The sequence below is a fragment of the Mauremys mutica genome, chromosome 1, assembly GCF_020497125.1.
Source record: "Mauremys mutica isolate MM-2020 ecotype Southern chromosome 1, ASM2049712v1, whole genome shotgun sequence".
Classification (NCBI taxonomy): Eukaryota; Metazoa; Chordata; order Testudines; family Geoemydidae; genus Mauremys; species Mauremys mutica.
Window position 1 is genome coordinate 367,294,016 of NC_059072.1, and position 22,367 is coordinate 367,316,382.

Below are 22,367 nucleotides of genomic sequence, written 5' to 3' on the forward strand. Positions count from 1 at the left end.
AGTGGCTACTCACCCACGAAAGCTCATGCTCCAATACGTCTGTTAGTCTATAAGGTGCCACAGGACCCTTTGCTGCTTTTACAGATCCAGACTAACATGGCTACCCCTCTGATCTTTGGAGAGAGACTCCTGGGATCTATCTCAGCTCTGGGAGGGGAGTGGGGTATCGTGGGTTCCAGCAGGAAGCTGGAGTCTAAATAAGAAGATTAGAATGGCCATAATGGGTAAACCCAATGGTCCATATAGCCCAGTAGCCTGTTTTCTGACAATGCCCAGTGCCAGATGCTTCAGCGGGAATGAACAGAACATGCCAATCTTCATCTGATTCATGTGAACAGTTTGGCAGAAGGGGTCAGAAGCCCCGAGCCCAGGCTGCCTCCTCTTCAGCTGGCAGAAGTTCAAGCCTCCAGCCACTGTAGGAATCACAGATGGAGGGAAAGAGCCCAGGCCACCCTGGCTGGAGCAGCAGCAGAAAACCTTAGTTCAGGTTGACCTGAGCCTTGGCCACAGGCACAGAGCGGAGGCAGGAGGGGAGGGATGAGAGAAGCCCTACTCATATTTGTCCTCTCCATATTCCATACCACTGCCGCCTAGAGGTTGTCTCATTTCCCCTGTCTTTGGATGAACCTCAGTGGGTGTTGTTCTAGTCTCCGCTCTGTGATGCTTTAGGAGCTGCTCTCTACCCTACAGCTCCCTTACCCTTTCCGGAGATAGAGACAGGCTGTGCATCACCATCAGTACAGACGCAGCACCAGTGGTCTTCTCCCTCTTTGCCCATCTCCGTGGGCCACAGGGATGCTCCCCATCCAAACCTCACCCCAGGACCTCTGGAATTTTTGATTGGGCTCCTGTCCCATGAGTGCCCCGACCCCCTCCCTTTTCATGACCCAAGCGGGCTGAATGACCTGAAGCCAGTTCATTTCTGAATTCATCCAAGGGAACAACATTACATGCTTGTGCTCCACACACTTCACTTCCTCAGATGCCCTGATACCATACCACTTTCAGAGTGCAAGGAACCCCGGTGGGCCAGAAAGTACTCCACCCCAGTCCCATTGCCCCCCTTCATGGAGCCATGAGCAGAGGCATGTACGTGGCCCAGTTCACCCCCAGTCCAGATCCCTGCCCATTTTGCGGCATGAGGCAGACCCTGGTGCACACCTATCTAGAACATGCAAGGTTGCAGCCCCTATTCCAACTCCTCCACAACTTCATCAGGAGGTTCTGGCTGCACTTTTCCCCAAACCTTTTCATATCTGCTCACAGCCTGCTTTAGCTCAACATACAGGATGTGTCCTGCAGGTCCCTTGTGTTACAGGTGAAATATACTCTAATATAAATTTGTAAACTTATTAATAAAACAAATAACCAAACCCATTAGAAAATAAGAAACATAGAAGAAAAGATATATAGGCAAGCAAGCAGGCTAGCCTATAGGGTACCACAGCTGCAGGCTGCTAGATGGTAATGGCCAGGGACTTAGAAGTGATAGATGGAGGGAGACACGTTTGTGTGTGGGTGAGTTAAAAAGGAAAGAGAGAGCTGGACCTGAATGCACCAGGAGAGATAGAGAGTAGGGGGGTGGGGGAGAGAGAGAGCGAGATGGGAGAAAACCCACTGGAACAGGGACTCCCTGTCTCTGCCGGTCTGGGGAGCACTTTCCAAGGGAGACACAAACTCTCTCCCTGACCCCAAACAGACACTGTGTTCCAGGAACATTTCCCTCAGGGAAGACCAGATGAATTAATACTGGAACAAGAGCACTTGGGGAAACATAGACGGCAGAGAAGCCACATTTGGGTGAAGAAAATATCTTGTGGCACCTCCCTGGCCAGGCCCACTCCCCTTCCACATCTGTGTAGCAGCTCCATTTTTGCTGTCACAGCCCCACTCAAGCTCGTGCAGCTGGACACTCACCAGCCGAGCGTGTTTGGGATCCACAAACAAGACCCCTGTGATTCTGAGTCACAGCACTGTTCAGGCCCTGCCTCTGGCTCTGGGTTTCCAGGCCCAGCCTCTCAGTGCAGCTTCCGTTCTAGTGCCTCCCTCTGGGAGCCGAAACCTGCCCGCCAAGCACCAAGGCCCTGACACTAGCTTTGGCTCGGCTCCCCCAGACTCTCCAATTGCTTCAGCCCACCCTTCCCAGAGCTCCATCTTGGGCGCACGCTGGTTCCAGTTTCTCCTTTTCGGGGACATGGGCTTGTGTGACACATGGCCAGAAAGAGTTAAGCAATTTTCAGGCTATTGACCCAGATTCACCCTTTAGCGTCAGGTTAGAAAAGTATGTAAATGGTCATTAGAACCATTCCATTGTAGATAGGCTAGAGGTTTGAAACGTAGACTTGTATTATTAAAGAACTGGAAGAAGTTAGTGACTCTAGTAGTCTAAATGTACTGAGAGCTTGTTAGAGGTTAACAGTGTAACCAAAGGTTTCCTGTCTAGAGCTGGATTCAGTTAATTCATACATGAAAAGGAAATATTTTTAGATGGAACATGAGTGCAATAAAATCATTTTCTATACGCCTCTTTCAAGTTTCTGGTGATTTCTCTATAAACTGCTTAATGGACAATAACCTTATGTTAATCCAGGTAGTTAATTAGCAGTGATGTTTAGGAAATAGAAGCAGCAAAGAATCCTGTGGCACCTTATAGACTAACAGATGTTTTGCAGCATGAGCTTTCGTGGGTGAATACCCACTTCGTCGGATGCAAGACTTGCTGCAAAATGTCTGTTAGTCTATAAGGTGCCACAGGATTCTTTGCTGGTTTTACAGATCCAGACTAACACGGCTACCCCTCTGATACTAGGAAATAGAAGGTTACTTCAAAACCCTATTGTTTACTCAAGAACTGCTGTTCTGCCCAGGAACTGTAAGCGTCATCAGTAGAAGCCTGAGTCACATGTTCTGGTGTGCAGTTACATCCTGGACCAACCTGATAATGGATATTTCAACATTGGACTATAATTTCTTGACTAATTGTGAGAGAACTTTGTGGAACTCTGAAGCCAGCCATCTCTACTATGAAACTGAGTTAAAAACTCTAATCATGTCTCTGTGTATAATTATCTTTTAACCAATACTCTCTCTTTTAAAATAAATCTTAGTTTAGTTAATAAGAATTGGCTCTGAGTGAATATTTGGGTAATATCTGAAATATTCATTCCCCTGGGAGGTGCTGTGTACAATCCTTGGTATTGGTAGAACTTCATTATATGATGAACAATATTTTCAATAATCATCATTATACTTGACTGGGCTGTCTGGGTGGAAGCCCAAGGCTGGGTGGCTTTAAGGTAGGGGTCTCAAACATGAGTTATTTCCTGCAGCCTGCCATGGGCACCAACTCCACCGGCAGCCAAGCTCTCCTCACCCCCCGCCCCTGCTGCCTTGCAACTGCCCACCCTCCCTTCCCCTATTCCAACCCCTTCCCGAAATCCCTGCCCCAGACCTAGGTAAGAGGCGGGGAATGGGCAGGGCCTCATGGAAGGGGTGGAGTGGGGACGGGGCCAGTGGCAGAGATTTGAGTTTGAGCTCCCCGCTTTAAGGGAACTGTGTAAAGCATTGTGAAAACTGGTTTGTTGCTGCCTTTGTAAATCCAAGTATTAGAATAACCACCCATTTGGGGGATTGTAAGCTCCTTTCTTTGTAGTTTTCTCTAACTGAGCAATCTCAGAGTGTGATGAAGTGGGACTGTTCTTAATGTTTCCTCTGGATACTGTGTGAGTGCCTCAGTTTCTGGCTGACACTCTGTCTCCTGGCAACTAATGGCTCGGGCCCTTCCCCCCTGCAAGGGGATGCTAAAGGTGTGGGAGGACAAAGAGGTCAGGTGACCTCCTGGCCCGGGAAAGGAACTCAGCAGAGGAGGGGCTGGGGGGGGGTTCAGTTTGGGGCTGGATGGGGATGGGAAGTGAGGGCAGACGGGGGTGTCTGGCTCGCTGGGCCCCAGAATGGACCCGGCTGAGGAGTCCCGTTCTCTGTACCTACAAGCGCTGTTTTAGATTGTATTCCTGTCATTTAATAAACCTCTGTGTTACTGGCTGGCTGAGAGTCACGTCTGACTGCGAAGTGGGCGTGCAGGACCCTCCAGCTTTCCCAGGACCCCACCTGAGCAGACTCGCTGTGGGAAGTGCACTGTTGCCTGATTTGGGGAGGGTTAGTAGGGACAGTGGAATTTATCCACTTAATTTAGTTGTATTTAATAATTAATTTTCTAATTAATTAGTAATGTTAGTAATAATTGATAGATATTAATAATATAGGTATGGCTCGCCAATATGTGTGATCAGAAGATAAAAGTTCGTCTTGAATCAGGCTTCACAGAATTTAATACAAGGAGATTGGGTTATGTGACAGAAAAACTACACTGAGACAGAATTAGTCAAACAAGACCTTTTATTTAAAACCAATAAAACAAGAAGTAAATGTAAAATGTTAAAAGCAGTTTGATTACAAAGTTACAAAATATCACAGTTCTTTAAGAGATATGATATGATATGATATGATATCTAATGCACTTTGCAGCAAATAGTACTAGAGTGAATTTCACACCTCTGCTAGAGGAAGTATAGTTATAAAGAAACTGGTTATGAATTAAACCCTTCTTAGCATAGATGCTTTAGAGGTGAAGTAGAAATTAAGAATTATTTCATACTTACAGCTGTGAAAGGACAGAACACTACGACTTATCATTAGTTGACAGCTTTCGTAGGTGTAGGCAGGGTGAGGCGATGGAGAATAGAAGGATGGGTGTATCGCCTGCCCTAATGGTGGATTATCACACCTTTTATAGGGAGAAATCCTTCCTCTTATGCCCAAATTTGTCTTTCCCCATGGAAAGGTGAGGGTACCTGTTTTCATAGGCTGACCTTTGTATACGTATTAAATGACAACTATCTACGTATCTTGTGGTGTACTTGTTAGGTCCTTTTGCACCTAACTAGGTGAAAGGTTAGCAGATATTCGAAAAGTCCCTAGACAATTTGCGTAGGTTTGTTTCCTATTATCACTTTTCTGAGTAAGGGTCTTAAAGGTTGCTTTCAGCATCACAGAGGAAATAGGCCAGGATGTCTGGTCTAGAAGTTTCTAGGTATCATTACAGCTTATTGCAAATTCTATTAATCTAGAATCCTGTGGCACCTTATAGACTAACAGACGTTTTGCAGCATGAGCTTTCGTGGGTGAATACCCACTTCTTGCATCTGAAGAAGTGGGTATTCACCCACGAAAGCTCATGCTGCAAAACGTCTGTTAGTCTATAAGGTGCCACAGGATTCTTTGTTGCTTTTACAGATCCAGACTAACACGGCTACCCCTCTGATACTCTATTAATCTATGCAGCCTACACACTTTTATCAAAAAGACATTTTATACAGACCAACAGATTAATCCTCAGGGCTACAGCACGGTGGGGCAGGAGATGCTGAATGATCCAAGGTCAGACCCAGGAGGTGAAGCCGTGTGAGCTTCTTGCCCTGGAGACAGTCTGCTCCAAGGGAGAGGAGGCTCCCCAAAGTCCTGACTGGTTTTGTGGGGAGCAGTAACAAATCATCACCAGGGGACTCTGTAACACATAGTGAGCTCCTCTGGGGTAGCTCAGTGGTTTGAGCATTGGCCTACTCAACCCAGGGTTGTGAATTCAATCCCTTGAGGGGGCCATTTAGGGATATGGGGCAAAAATCTGTTGGATGATTTAATCAGGGATTGGTCCTGCTATGAGCAGGGGGTTGGACTAAATGATTCTCTCAGGTCCCTTCTAACCCTGATATTCATAGAGTTTCAGGCTAGAAAAGAGCATTAGAACGTCCAATCTGAATTCCTGGATAAAGCAGGTCATTACATTTCATACAGTTACCCCTGTATTGAGCTCCATAATTTGTTTTTGACTACAGCCTGGTGTGCACAATGATATTATATCATACAATCATAGACCCACAGGATGAGAAGGACAGTTAGCCAAATCCCTGTAAAGATTCAGGATTTGTTGCATCTAAACCATTCCAGGCAGATGACTATCCAGCCTCCTTTGGAAAACTCACATTGAAGGAACTTCCTTGACCTACTGAGGCATCTGTTCCACTGTCCTCCTGTTCTTTCAGTTACGGAGTTTCTCCTGAGATTTCACCTAAATCTGCAGTGCAGTTTTTAAACCCCTTGTCTCTAGTCCTTCCCTTTGTGGCAGGAGAAAACAACTTTTCTCCATATGTTTATTACAGCCTTTCAAGTATTTGATGACCACTGTCATGTCCACTCTAAGTTTCCTCTTTTCAAACTAAACATATTCAGTTCCTTCAACTTCCTCATATGACTTCTATTCCATTCCTTTGATCATTTTTGTGTCTCACCTCTAAATCCTTTTCAGTTTCTCTACATCCTTCGTACACATTGGTGACCCAAACTGGTCACAATACTTCAGCTGAGGTCTAACCAGCTAGGGCGGTTTCATCTCCCATAACTACCAAGCTATGTCTCTATTAATAGAGCCTAAAACTGCATCTGCTTCTTTTGCAATAGCAAATTAATTCACACCTCTGAGAGATGTTGCTATATCAACCTAATGCTGGTGTAGACAGCATGGGGTCAATGGAAGAATTCTTCCATCTACCTAGCTCCCACCCCTCGGGGAGGTGGGTTACCTACACTGATGGGAGAACCCCGACCGTCGGTGTAAAGAGTGTCTACACTGAAGTGCTAGAGCAGCACTTTAAGGGAAGACAAGCCCTTAAACAGATCTGCCATTAAAGATTCCAGTCTGGATCTGCAGCCATGGGGAGTTGGACAATCCATCACTTCCCTTTGCAGTTTGTCCAAATAGTTAATCATCCTCAGAGCTAAACATTTGACCCTTCTTTGCAACTGGAATTTGTCTGGCATCAGCTTCCAGCCCCTGGGCCTTGCTCTGCCCTTCTAAACTAGGTTGCAGAGCTTGTTATTAGGCACAGTTTTCTCCCCATGAAAGTCCCCACTTAACTGTCTTTTTTACAAGATAAATAGATGAAACTCTTTAAGTCTCTCTCCCTCTCTCAGGCATTTTCTCCAACTCCAATACTTTACATTCAACACAGAACTGTCCCGTTTTGGGCTTTTTTTTAATTTTTATTCTTTGGTTTGCTGCTGCCTGATTGCATACTACCAGTTCTGAATGAGATGTGTGGGCGATTAATCAGCTCTGTTGGTCACTTTGCCTTTGTTCATAACTCTAAGCTTCTACTGTAGATACTGTCTAACACCCTTCTTAACTGCTAATGGACTGGAACGTATTTCCTCAACTCAGGTGATACAAATACAGGGTGACCAGATGAGAGGAAGAAAATATCGGGACACATAGGGGGGTTGCCGGCAGAGCGAAAAAAAACCTAGGAGTGTGAAATATTGGGACAAATTGCGTCCTGACTGATGTTTTTATTGGGGCATCCGCTCACCCTATATGAGTAGCTCATGCTGCTTCTTTCCAAATGCACAACAAAACAATGTCTTGAACACATCTACCTTTTCTGCAACATTAACAAATTTCCTTTCTTCCTCTCATTGCTCTATACCTTTTTCCCTATACCCTGAGCTCCTGGCCTGGCTGGCTAGCCCCCGGCTCCTCCCCTGCTATTCCCCCTCCCCTCCAGCCTCAGCTCTCTCGCTCAGCCGCCGATGGCACAATGCTCTGGGTGGCGGGGCTGCGAGATCCTGGGGCAGGACTCCCAGGTGTCAGAGGGCAAGAAGCAGGTGGTGCGTGGAGACAGGGCAGGTGCTGGGTCACGCCTGGCTGTTTGGAAAAGCACAGTCTCCCATAACCAGCCCTCCATACAATTTCCAAAATCTAATGTGGCCCTCGGGCCAAAAAGTTTGCCCACCCCTGTTCTATTTCTTAAACCTCACTGGCAATTAACTACCTGGATTAACATAAGGTTACTATATATTAAGCAGTTAAAGAGAAGTCTATCCAGAAACTTTAAAGAGGCATATTGAAAATGATATTATTGCACCCAAGTTCCATCTAATAATATGTCCTTGTCATCTCTGAATTAACCGAATACAGCTCTAGACAGGAATCATTTGGTTACACTGTTCACCTCTAACAAGCTGGCGGTAAACGTAGACAACTAGAGTCATGAACTTCTTCCAGTTCTTTAATCATTCAAATCTAAATTTCAAAGCTCCAGCCTACTTAAGGTGGAATGGCCTAAATTACCATTTACATATTTTTCTAACCTGTCTCTAAAGGGTGAATCTGGGTCAACAGCCTGCGAGCTGCTTAACTCTTTCTGGCCATGTGTCACACAACCCCTTTTGCAAGGCCTGGGGCTGTTTGGTTTAGTGATCATGTGACCCAAAAAGGAGAAACTGGAACCAGCGTGCGCCAAGGGGAGCCCTGGGAAGGGTGGGCTGAAGCAATTGGAGAGTCTGGGGGAGCCGAGAGAAAACTAGTGTCAGGGCCTCGGTGCTTGGCGGGCAGGTTTCTGCTCCCAGAGGGAGGCACTAGAACGGAAGCTGCACTGCAAGAGTGGGCCTGGAAACCCAGAGCCAGAGGCAGGGCCTGAACAGTGCTGTGACTCAAAACCACAACGGTCTTGTTTGTGGGCCCCAAACACACTCGGCCAGGGAGTGTCCAGCTGCACGAGTTTCAGCGGGCCCGCGACAGCAAACCTGGAGCTGCTACACAGATGTGGAAGGGGAGTGGACCCTCCTTCCCCCCCATATCTCCTGGTGCATTTAGGTCCTGCTCTGTCTTTCCTTTTTAATTCACCTCTACACACGTACGTACCTCCCTCTCTCTGTCACTTCTAAGTCCCTGGCCATTACCAACTAGCAGGCTGCAGCTGTGGTACCCTATAGTCTAGCCTACTTGCTTGCCTATGTATCTTTTCTTGTAAGTTTCTTATTTTCTTAGGGTTTGATTATTTGTTTTATTAATAAGTTTACAGATTTATATTGGAGTATATTTCACCTGTAACACAAGGGACCTGCAGGACACATCCTGTATGTTGAGCTAAAGCAGTGAGCAGATATGAAAAGGTTTGGGGAAAAGTGCAGCCAGAACCTCCTGTTGAAGTTGGGGAGGAGTTGGAATAGGGGCTGCAACCTTGTGCATTGTAGACAGGCATCTGCCAGCGTCTGGCTCATGCTGCAAAATGGCCAGGCATCTGGAATGGGGGTGAACTGTGCCCCATGAAGGAGCCACCAACCGATATCCCCGGTGGGCCGTGGGACTGGGGTGGAGTACTTTCTGACCCAACCGGGGTTCCTCACCCTTCGAAGGTGAGACTAGGTCCCACCCCATGGTATCAAGGCAACTGTGGAAGTGAAGCAAATGGAGCATGAGCATGTAAAGTTGTTCCTTTTGAGGATTTCAGAAATGACCAAGCTGCAGGGCGTGCAGCCCACATGGGTTATGAAAGGGAGGAGGTTTGGGGTCCTGGGATGAGGGATGAATGGGGAGCACCCTCTTGTATGACCCATTCAAGGAAAATCCCAGTGGTAGGCAATAAGGTGGCCCCCACCTCCTGGAGTATGCTCAGGGGGGTCTGAAGTTTGAAGAGCCCCAGGTGACCTCCGAAATGAAAGACGCCATCATGTCTACTAAATGGTGGTTCGAGGACTGGACCGGCCAAATGCTGGAAGAATGGGTCCGGGCAAGATGGAAATAGAATACATGCATGCAGTGGTGCCGAAGAAGGCAGACACCTGTTAATAGAAACACACACACTCCGGTCTGCATTCAGAGGGTAGACATTGGACAGAGTCACTGTCAGCACCTCCATACAGGCCTGAGGTGTAGTAGGCAACCTGAGATGACCTCATCAACTCACAGCATATCAGGCTGTAGGTCAGGGGAGAACAGGATGGCCACCTAAGCCAAATGAGCACTGAGGTGTCTAAAATATACCCAGTCCCCCCATTCCAGCCACCAAGTAGTCTCGGCGGCTGGATCCATGTGGGTTTCCTATGTCACAAAGGAAGGAGAGCAACTGACAGCTGTGGAGACCCACCCTAGAGCCTCTGGTGTTCAATGTTGGATCGATGGTTGATTTCATTCTGAGGACTGAGGATCCTTGCAGGCAGGAGGATCCCCAGCCGGCCTTACAAAAATTGCTGACCAACTTGAAAGGCTTGTCACAGAAGTTGTGGGCCCACCGGGAGACCAGGATGTCCTACCTTCTCATACCGCTCCACTCCTCCAAAACAGCCCTCATGGCCAAGAGGATAAGATGGAAGTCTCCCCAACACTGGAGAGGGAGCTTCACCTTACCCTCAAAACCACAGGTGTCTACCACAAGTGTCGGGGCAGCACCTTGGGGAGAAGACACACAGCAAGGTTGAGGGTTGACAGATGAGATGGGACAAGATTGTAATTTCAGGGATTCAAGTACCAGCAATTAGAAAGTGTACATAGACTGATTCCCCAGTTCATCACATTGACACAGCACAGTAAGGACAGGGAAGGGTTTAATATCTCTCTATCTGTACAGTAAGTGATTCAGGGAAGAGGCCACAGCACCATGCACCAGCCAACTGCACAGAGCTCAATCTGAGAGCCAGAGCACAAGGAGGAAACTTTTAGGTCTCTTTATGTGTAAAGAGGTGGAGCAGCCTGCCCCGGATCTGTTTGGTCCTCACCCCATAAATGATGGGGTGTAACACAGGAGGCACCAGGAGGTAAACATTGGCAATGAGAACGAGGAAATGCAGTGGCACATTGTGGCCAAATCTCTGCATGAAAGCGGAGATGAAATCTGGGATATACAACGCTGAGATGGCACAAAGATGAGAGATGCAGGTCCCAAAAGTTTTGAGCCGGGCATCCTTTGTGGGCAGACGGAAGATGGCCCGGAGGATCAGAATATAGGACACAGCGATAAAAACCCCATCCATTCCAATCACAGAGAAAAGGTAAAACAGGCCGTAGTAACTACTGATGCGGATATCAGCGCAGGCCAGGTTCACCACAGCTATAAATCGACAGTAGGAGTGTGGGATGATGTTGGTTCTGCAATATGGCCACTGCCTCACCAGTAAGGGATAGGGTAATGTGAGTATGCCACAGCGCAGCACCAAGACCAGGCCTATCTTGGCTACAACAGAGTTTGTCAGGATGGTGGAATGTCTCAGCGGACGGCAGATGGCCACGTAGCGATCGAAAGCCAGGGAAACAAGGATTCCAGACTCCATCGCTGAGAAGGAGTGAACAAAGTACATCTGGGTGAGGCAGGCACTGAAACTGATCTCCCTGGAATTGAACCAGAAGATGCTCAGCATTTTGGGCAGGGTGGATGTGGAAATGAGCAGGTCGGTGACAGCCAGCATGCAGAGGAAGTAGTACATTGGCTCATGGAGGCTCGGCTCCCTCTTCACGATGAGCAGGATGGTGAAGTTCCCCAACACGGCTATGGCGTACATAGCACACAAGGGGATGGAGATCCAGATATGGGCTGCCTCCAGGCCAGGAATGCCAAGTAGGATGAAGGTGGAGGGGTTGGTGAAGTAAGTTGTGTTGGAATCTGACATGGATTAGCGGAGAGGGTGTCCAACTCTAACTTTGAGGCAGAACAGTGTCTCCTGCATGTACCATAAGTTCCCCTGACCTTCTGTGGGTTCTCAGCCTCTTGGGTGATGGTTGTAGTAGAAATTCCTGAACGGAGAGACAACGTTAATATGAGACACTATATGCACTAGTGAAGGCTATTCTCCTGGAAGAAGCAGATTGATCACTCTTCACACACTGAAATAATGACAGACATTTTCATTATTCAAAGAAAATAACGATGAACTCCACTAAATCCAATTCCATATTTTGTGGTCCTCTCTGAATTAATAATGCCTACGCTTTGTGGTGGGAGAACCTTAAGAAGCACCAGCAGGAAATACAAGGGTGGATACTGGTTATCCATCATTGTTCCGTTATGCAATGAAAGCCAGGATAGGCAATTCCCCATTCATCCAGTTGCTCGAAAACTGAGAGTGGAAAAAAACAAAGTTTTGCCAAGACATATGCTGGGAGAAACATCCCAACTAGAACATACCTCAGGGAAAAGACCTGGGCCCCATTGATAGCAGCTCAAAAGAAACACCTGCTCAATCGCAGCAGTAGACAAAACAATAGCGGTGTTCCGATCCCTCAGATATGGGATGGAGAAAACAGGTTCAGGATATTTGTTCAGTTTTGGTCACTCAGACTCTATTAAGGATATAACATATATAAATGGGATTTTCAAAACAGGCTTAGAGAATGGCGGAGGCTGCCATATGCAACTGCATAGAAAACCCTGGAACTCCTTAGTTTACACAAGAAACAAAGAAGAGAGCATATGATATGGGAGAGGAAAATTAAAAATGAAATGGATTTATATGCAAATGGACAGTTTCCAACCAGTACTATCTGTAGACACTTAGTGCCCCAAGGGGACTAATTCCACAAAGCTGAGGAAAATTGTCAGCAAAACTGACTGGGAAGAAAAATGTAGATAGAAAAATATGAATGAAAATGGTTAGTTCTTTGATAACAATTTATTAGATAGCAGAAAAATCATGATTCCACACTCACAGTGAACAACTTTGGGTAAAAATGCAGTTCAGTGATAAAGTGAAGGCAGCAATTGAAGGGAGGGGGGAAGCAATATGTAACAAAGAGGAAAAATGGAAAATAGCTAAAAATAGAAATCGGAAGTTAGGAAAATTGATTAGGGACTTTAAGTCATCAGGGAAAACTCCATGTTTAGCAGGGCTTTTGATCACAAAAGGGAGGTTATTAGGTATATTAACAAAAAGAAAACCCCGAGGAAAGTTTTGTGTAAATTCTTAAAGGGAAAGGTTTTTGGGTTGTTTTTTTGTTTCTTTGTTTGTTTTTAATAAAAGAATTGGTAAAGAGTAAAGAAAGAATGGGAAAACTTTTATGGGATTAGTTCAAGAAAAAGTCTAGAAATGAAAATAATGCCAGTCACCAACAGGGTTTATGCAAATCAGGTCTTATCAAGTAAACCTGATTTCATACTTTTATGAGAGTACACATTGGTTAATCAAGGGTACACATTTGGTGGATCAAGGGAACCACACAGATCCAACAAACATTGATTTCTCAGAGGCAATTGATTTAGTAGGAGAAAATACTGAGTTAAAAAAATAATACCCTAATATATCAGTAGCAAACGGGTAAAATGGACTGGAAACCGGCTAAGTGGCGGATCTCAAAAAGCTGTAGTCAATAGTCCTTCATCAGTAAATGGGGCTGTTTGTAGTGGGGTTCTGCAGGGATCAGTTGTAGGCCCGATGCTATTCAATATTTTAATCAATGATCTGGAAGGAAATAGAAAATCCTTGCAGATAAAATTCCAATTGATATGGAGCATTTGTTAAGAGGGACTAACGCAAACAAAATGTTTTAATACAATCAAATGCAAAATTATCCTCTCGGAACAGGGAATGCAGGCCTGTTACTCACACAAAAGCGCAGAGCCTGAAAAGGATTTATGGGTCATTGTGGATACCCAACTCATTTTGAGCTCCCAGTGAGACGGGGAAGGATTTTACTTTTGCACATGGGATTGGTGAAACAAACTGCATCCAGTTCTGGGGTCTACATTTGAAAATAGATGTTGAAAAGTTGGACAGGGTGCAGAAAAGAGCCACAAAAATGGTTGGTGGATAGACAAAAAGCTGGACCGTTAGACTTGTAAGTCAATATCTTCATGAATTATTTAGATCATTGCATAGAGAGTACACTTATTAAGTTTGCAGACAATACCAAGTTAGGAGGTGTCATAGGTCTCACCCCCACTCTGAACTTTAGGGTACAGATGTGCGGACCTGAATGGACACTTCTAAGCTTAATTACCAGCTTAGATCTGGTATCGCTGCCACCATCCAGAATTTTCAGAATCTGGATCACTCCCTTTCCCCCAAAAACCTTCCCCTCCCTGGGTAGCCTTGAGAGACTTCTTCACCAATTCCCTGGTGAGCCCAGATCCAATTCCTTGGATTTTAAAACAAGGAAAAATCAATCAGGTTCTTAAAAAGAAGGCTTTTAATTAAAGAAAAGAAAGACAAAAGAAAGAAAAGAAAAACAAACTCTGGGGGACAGCATATCAGCTAATCTCACAGACAATAACTTGAAAACACAGGATGTTCCCCTGGGTAAAAATCTTAATACACGCAAGAATATCCAAATCTGAAAATTCCCTTAATTTGCAGCAAGACAAGTTACAAAAGAAAATAAACATAAACATATTTATTCCTTTCTAAAACTTACTACTCTGATAAGAGGCTGGTTCCTTGATCTTTTTCACTCCAGCTGAAACTGAAACTCTAAACAAAGGAAAACTTCCCTCCTTCCTTTTGAAACATCTTGTTCCCCCATTGGTTCCTCTTGTCAGGTGTCAGCTAGGCTAGGTGAACTTCTTAACCCTTTACAGGTAAAAGAGGCATTAACCCTTAACTATCTGTTTATGACAGGAGGGGTTGCAAGTCCTTTGGAGTATATGATAAAAATTCAAAATGATCTGGAAAAACTGGAGAAAAGAATGATTAGGGGTCTTGAAAACATGATCTATGAGGGAAGACTGAAAGAACTATGCTTGTTTACTCTGAAAAAAGAGAGGGCTGAGGGGGGACATGATAACAATTTTCAAATATCTAAAAGGTTGTTACAAGGAGGGAGAAAATTTATTCCTCTTAACCTCTGATGATAGGACAAGAAGCAATGGAGTTAAATTGCAGCAAGGGCCATTTAGGTTTGACATTAAGAAAAACTTCCTAACTGTCAGAGTCTTTAAGCGCTGGAATAAGTTTCCTAGGCAGATTGTGGAATCTCCATCACTGGAGATTTTTAAGAGCAGGTTAGACAAACACCTGCCAGGGATGTTATAGATGGTGCTGACCCTGCCAGTTCTATGATTCTATGATATAGCTACATGTCTCTGGGGTGTGGATTTTTTTGTCTGTTTAAATATAAGCAAATGCAATCTTAGGTTATATTAGCAGAAATATAAAATGGAAATCATGGGGCATGATAGTATTCCTCTCCTCGGTGCAGTCTAAATTGGAGTAATGTGTCCAATTTTGCTCACCAATATATAGAAAGGATGCAGAGAAACTGGAAAGGATCCATAAGCAAGTGGCCAGTGTTATGCAAGGGATGGAATGCAAGCTGTATGAGCAAGCTGAAGGCATCAGTATATTTATTTGGAAAAAGAAGATTAACAGGGGACATGATAGTGCTCTTCAACTACTTAAAAGGCTGCCATAGAAAGGTGGAGGAAAGTTATTCTCTTACCACAGAAGAGCAGGACAAGAGACAATGGGTTAAAACTCCAGTCATAGCAGTTTAAATTACATTTCAAGAAAATCTTCCTAACTTTAAGGACAGGAGGCCAATGGAACAGACTCCCAGGGAAGTCATAGAAGCTCCTTCTGTGGAGGTTTTACAAAGCTGTGTGAATAGCCACCAGTCTTAGATGGCTAAGACAAAACAAATCCTCCATCTTGTCAGGGGACAGACTAGCTGCCCTTTGTGTTCCCTTACAACTCCATGGTGCTATCATTCTATGATGTAAAATCCAGGTGTAGACCAGTTCTTACTGAAACACAAGTCACACACACGTCTTTCAGATCCATACAGAGGTAACTGAGTGAAATTTAATGGGCCTGTGTTTTACAGGAGGTCAGACTGGATGATCAAATGGTCCCTTCTGATCTTAAAACCTATGGATTTATTGATAAAGAAAGTAGATCAGGCATTTATATTAAATGTGCCTCATAACATGAACAAGGGAATATTTAGTTTAATTGAAAGTCTGAACATATAACAGTGAGAAAAGAAAATTGCTACCATAATTCATATTTGGCCTGTACAACTCCTTGCTACCAACATTATTGGAGGGAACCGCACAGAAGAATGGGATTCACAAATGGATTGGCCACTGTATGTTGTGCTGGTGGCATCACCTGTAGTTAAGGCTGTCTGACACCTTCATTAGAAGACTGCATTTTCAGCTGCTTATAAGTTTGCCAAATTTTAGGTGTTTGGACTGAGATTTCCCATGCTGGGTGATTGCTTCCAGCAGAATTGTTTTTTGAAAGTTTCAGGCATAAAAGTTCATCAGGCTTCTTGAATGAAGTTTTGAGAAAATATGTGTTACCCATGCTGAAACAATCTCATTATTGTTGTAGTGAAGAACAGTAGTACCTCCAAGCTTTCCAGCAGATAAAAGTCAGGTAACAGCCCCTGCCCCTTTAACAGGCAGAGCCCTGAAATGCAAGAGGAGGGGGTGACAGTGTCTGTGCACTAACACACAGCTGGCTCCTGACATCTGTACTAGTTCATGCTCCAAGGGAATTTTGCCTCACTGGGGCCTGAGCAAGGTATGGGCCATTTCTCAGAATTTGGCCTTGTATTGCACATCTACTAACACCTTTCATCCTGAAAGTTACACTGTGCCACTGAAATGCACCTCCGTGGTGCTGGAGTCCATCAGGCGGGATGAGCAGGGTTGCACAGAAAAGAGTGACATTTTATCCAGTGATTCTTTAGCAAACTCATCACTTATGGCAAAGGCCCTGGGGTGTGTCATGGTTGTGCAGAGCGGAAAGAAACACAGACTTACTCTTTATCCCTCCATACCCATGTTGCACAGGGTTTGTCAATCAGGTGAGCTCCTCAGCAAGAGATGGGTACCTGTGAATTCTGAGATAGAAGTGTCCTCGCTAGGAATCGCCCTCAAGTATCCGTGACCCGCACCTCTCTCAACCGAGCATCTTCAGCAACATCCCATGGCAAGAGCCGACACAGCGGTGTGCACAGCTTCTAATATAGCTCTGTGTATTCCCAGTGGAATTCGCTCAGCCTCTAGAGGACATGGGAACATCTGAATGCAAAGAGGCTGTAGACAAGCCTGTCTCCGCTTCTGTGCTAATTATCCAGCTTTAGGAGTAAACAGTAATTAAGGAACCTTCCCAAAGGGAGATGAGAACCTCTGGGCTCTGTGCTGAGTCAGAGAGGAATTGGCTGTTTGGGTATTTGTATATATTTATAAAATATAGTTGATTAGAAAGAAAATAAGGGTTAATGTCTAGATGTCTATAGGCTCTGGTACCCTGAAAATGCCCAGGATGTATGGGTAGATAGGAGACAGACAGATCTGGAGAAAGATGACTGCGCGGAGACATGAGAACTTTCTACAGACATATGGGGCATGTCCATATGGGATCAGAGATCAATATATCTTCTCACTATCATCATACTCTGCAGAATCCTTCATTGGAGGATCTTCAAAACAGTCAGCAAAGAAAAGTCATTATGAAAATATACCCAGTATACACATAGGTAAACTGAGGCATGAGGAGATCTGAGCTGGTGAAGGTCACACACAGAATGGGAGACACAATGACAGACAGAACCCAGGAGTCCTAATTCCCTGCTGTAACCACAGTCTCTCTGTCACACCAAGAGGGAAATGGACTCCCAGGACTGTTCATTGAGTGAGATGCACAGGAAAGGCTGGCTTAGCCATTGCCATCCTTTCAAAGTGAATCTGAGGTTTTCAGAACTAGCTGGACTGTGTGAGCTCCCCATTCCTGTGAGGTGTGAACTCCGGGACTCCACTTCCGCTGCCCCTCAGAAACCTGCCAACACATCACAGTCATTGGAGGCGCTTCAGGGGAACAGACTTAGGCTACATCCACACTGGCAGATGTAACGATCCGGGAGTGACCCCCCTCAGAGAGCGCTGCTGGGATCGTGCTGCTGTGCGTTCACACTGTCAGCTGCCAGCGCAATGGCACTGCCACACTGGCGGCACTTGCAGCACTTGCAGCGGCAGTCGGAGTGGTGCACTCTGGGTATGTAAGTGCGTGGGCGACTCACCCCTGAGGCGCCTCCTCTTGGTCGCTTCTGGGAATTAGTTTGTCCAGGCTCCAGAGCGCCCTCTGCAGGCCGGTGTCCCGCTGCCACTTGGCTCCCGTGTCTCTCCCAGACCCAGTGCCCCATTATCTGGGGTGCTGCCCCCTGGCAGTAACCTCTTTCTCTCAGAGTCTACCCGCCCCAGGGAGCCCCCAACCACTATTCCCACCTCACCTCCGTATCAGGCTACTGCCAGTCATTGTCTAGCCCCGCGCCTTGGGGCAGGCTGCAGTATCAGCCACTCAGCACTGGCAAGGGCGGTTTGGACCTGCTGCCTTGGCCTACCCCTGGGCTGCCCTCTGCAACCCCCAGTACCTACTGGCCTTGTGTTAGGCCGCAGCCTGGGGCTTTCCAGGCTGGAGCTGCCCAGCTCCTCTGCCTTTCCCCAGCGCTGCTCCACTCAGGTACCCTGTCTCTAGCTCCCTGCAGCCAAGCTGTTCTCCCGAGAGAGAGAGAGAGGGATTGTTGAGTTCCTGGCTCCCAGCCTCTTCTATAGGGCCAGCTGAGGCCTGACTGGGGCGTGGCCCAGCTGTGGCTGCTTCCCCAATCAGCCTAGTAGCTTTTCCCCTGCCACAGCCCTCTCCCAGGGCTGTCTTTAAACCCCTCAGGGCAGGAGCGGGTGACCACCCTGCCACAAGGCAGCTAACCCACAGGGCACCTCTTCCCCTTCAGGCACCAAGGTTTGTGGGAAGGGGACAGGGGCTCTTGGGGCAACCTGGGTCCTGCTCCAATACCCCGTCATGCATCGGTTTGCATCCCAGCAGTCTTTTCCTTTCCATCTGCATTTGATGCCATCTTTCAACAGTTTTTGTGCCACATGCTCTGTCCAACTTTTCCGTCTGCAGTAACAGATCCCGAACTGTTGATGAATATGCTGATGGGTCTCATTAGCACATCACAAATGGCAGTCCAGCTATTCCTGAAATGGGAAGTGTGACTGAGGAGTCCGATGAAGATGTTGACACATGTAATAGAGACAAAACGAGATTGCTTGTGACATTCACGGACATGATGACCACAGTGGAACGCCAATTTTGGGGCTCTGAAAAAAGCACTGAGTGGTGAAATCATATCATCATGTAAGTCTGGGATGATGAGAAGTGGCTGCTGAACTTTTGTGTGAGAAAAGGTACTTGCATAGAACTGTGTGATGAGCTCACCCCCACACTGTGGCACAAGGACATGAGAATGGGAGCTGCCCTGATGATGGAGAAGCTCATGGCGAGTGCACTGAGGAAGCTGGCTACCCAAGACAGCTGCCAATCGGTCACTAACAAATTCAGAGAGGGCAAGTTGACTGTTGGACTCATGTTGATGCAAGTTTGCAGACCATTAATCACATCCTGGTCAGAAAAAACGTGACTCTGGGCGATGTATGTGACATTGTGGATAGCTTTGCACAGATGGGTTCTCTAACTACAGAGTGGTGATAGATGCCAATTCTGACACCAGCCCACCTAGCCTCTGAGTACATTAATAGGAAGGGATATTTCTCCATGGTTCTCCAGGCACTTGTGGATCACTGTGCACGTTTCACGGACATTAATACAGACTGGTCCAGAAAGGTGGACGACACACGCATCTTTCGGGACACAGGCCTGTTCAGGAAGCTGCAAGCCGGGACTTTCTTTCCGGACAACAAGATCACCATCGTCGAAATGCCCAGTGTGATCCTGGGAGACCCCGCCTACCCCTTAATGCCATGGCTCATGAAGCCATACACGGGGAGCCTTGACAGCAGCCAGGAGCAGTTCAACAACAGCTTGAGCCAGTGCAGAATGACTGTTGCATGTACTTTTGGCTGTTTTAAAGACCCGCTTGCGAAATCTGTATGGGAAGCTGGACCTGGCCGATGACAACATCCCTGCATTTATAGCCGTGTGCTGTACCCTGCATAATATTTGTGAAAGGAAGGGTGAAAGCTTCACTCAGGCATGGACCGCGGGGTCTCAGCATCTGGAGGGTGAGTTTGAACAGCCAGAGACCATGTCTGTTAGAAGGGCAAAGCGTAGGGCCGTGAGGATCAGAGATGCCTTGAGGCAGCAATTCCTTGCTGAAAGGCAGTCATGTTTGGTGCCATGCATGGGAGTGCAGTGGTCCCAATGCTCGTAGTCATCTCTGATTACTCCATATGATGCACTGACTAGCAGTGCCTATTACTTTTCAGGGCTATGCTTCCTTTCACTTAATGCAATAAAGAATGTTTCAAACAAAAAAAATGCATTTATTAATATTAAAAAAGGTGGAGAGACACACGTGTCGTGACACATCTGTGCAGTGTGTGGGAAGGGTGGAGGGAGGTGGTGTTTGGGGGTCCAGAATCATTACAGATTTGTGTATCTACAGGTGTCATATGCAGCCTTGCTGTCTGGAGTGCGGTGTAACGGGTGCTGCAGCTCATCTGAGCTGAACTGACTGTGGATGGGATTTGAGTGATCTGGGTAACGGTTGGAGTCTGCAGGGCTGGACGGTGAAGGTGTAGGTGTTGGAGGCAGCTGCAGGTGATATGAAGCAGGATGGCGGGCAAACTGTGTTGGGGGTGACATGGGGTGCAAGGGAAAGAGATTTGGGACAAGGACTGCTGTGGGGGGCTGGGCAGTACTAGGAGCACCTGCATCAAGTCTGCTTGGTGCTCCCTAATATTTAGGAGCCGCTCAGAGGTTTCTTGCCAGCAGTCCGCACTCTCCTGGTGCATACCCTCCTTTCACTGTCCCGTCACTTGTGCATTTTTTTTATTTTTAGCAAGGGACTGCTGCATAACTTCATGCAGAAGGCCCTCCTTCGTTTTTTGAGGCCACTTCCTGAGTCTGCACAGCCATTCGGCCAGCGGTAACAAGAAGGACTGTGATACAAAATATGGGCAACGAACCACCACTCTTAAGAAGGTCCCAGAGAAATACTAGGTGTGTACTGTGTAGCCTTTTATTCAATTTGAGATTAATTACAAGTTGAGCAGGGTTATTTCTGTTGTTTCTAGATCTGGAGCCCATAGGAACACAAGAAATCGCAGGCAGATAACACATACAATCACAAAGTCATCTGTCTTGTAGTAGTTTTATTACAGTTACAATTAAAGTCATGATTACCCAAGTAAATAGCAATTCAATACAGACCTATGCACAAGTTACAAAGATAGTTATACTCTCATCCTTGACAATAGTGTTAGAGGCTGATGGATCTCTCATGGCTTGATTAGCAGTAGAGGGATGGTTCCTACTGCAGTCTCCCAGAGGGAGCTCAATTTGCCTATTCATGGACATTGCTTTTTATACAATGGTTTTGTCTACACCTAGAATCTGTGCATGTCCATGCTGTCATTGTTTCTCTCTTTCTTATTGGTTTTCTTCCCTTGGAGACAGAGGGACCCCAAATCCTATAGGCTAAACAAATTGATGTCTCACCTCCATTTTGTGATTAAGCTACATGCTGTTCACTTTCGTGGGGCTGCAAATTTATGTCACAATGTTACTGGAGTCTTAGGGCAACAGTTTGTCTTGATTACCTAACAAGTTCTTCTAAATATTGCTCATCCTTATATCTTACTCATTTTTTATACTTTGGTAATTCCATCAGCCATAAACCACATTTGATTAACATATAGTGAGAACCGAGTATAACATACTGATTAAGCATAACACTACACAATAAAAGAATACTAAAATTATTCGCTACAACTGGTAAACTTGAGATGATTCTGTTACTGGTTCTAAGTTGTGTTTTAATGAATATTATCATGTTTAGTATAAGGAAGGGAACATGGGATGTTAAATATGTTAAATATTCTTTTGTTAATTGTTAAGGGTTTTTTATATAATATAATGCTGGTAAATCTCTCTATTATGTACAGTTGTTGCTATTCTTTACTTCACCTTATTTGTGTTTCTTTTCTGTTTAGACTCTTTGCATGTTCTGATATTTGTGTGTGTGTGTGTTATCAGGAAGTTTACAACGAATAAAAGGAAGTATTTCTTCACACGCCACACAGTCAACCTGTGGAACTCCTTGCCAGAGGATGTTGTGAAGGCCAAGACAATAACAGGGCTCAAAAAAAGAACTAGATTCCTCGAGATGAGGCAGGCCTCTGGGTGAAGGGACTCTGAGCAAAGACTCATATTCTTTTGCTAGCCAATTCCACCAGGGTGGTGCATAAGCCAGGAAAGTTCCACGAACGAGCGGGACCATTGATCTGCTTACATCTGTTAGGAATTCTTGAAAGGACTCACCTTACTTTTCTCTTTTAAGGAGAAAATTTTAGCCTTTGAATGTTTTCCTCTTTTGCAGTACGCAAAGCTCTTCAAAATTCTGAACAAGTGTGTAATAACCTGCTCCCTCTGCCTGACTGTGGCTATGTCTACACCACAGACCTTACAGTGCCACAGCTGTACCACTGAAGATGCACCACTATAAGGTCTCCTGAATGGCCGTTCTATGCCTATGGGAGAGAGCTCTCCTTCCGACATCACCAAACCACCCCCAATGAGTGTTT

At 45.8% G+C, this 22,367-nt stretch overlaps 1 protein-coding gene across 1 annotated transcript; it reads right to left on the reverse strand.

Annotated features, from left to right (window-relative positions):
* Window positions 1-10,548: 10,548 nt before the first annotated feature.
* Window positions 10,549-11,496, reverse strand: LOC123367480 (olfactory receptor 51E1-like). Its single transcript, XM_045011761.1, has one exon. The coding sequence runs from the start codon at window positions 11,494-11,496 to the stop codon at window positions 10,549-10,551; it is 948 nt and encodes a 315-aa protein (XP_044867696.1).
* Window positions 11,497-22,367: the final 10,871 nt, after the last annotated feature.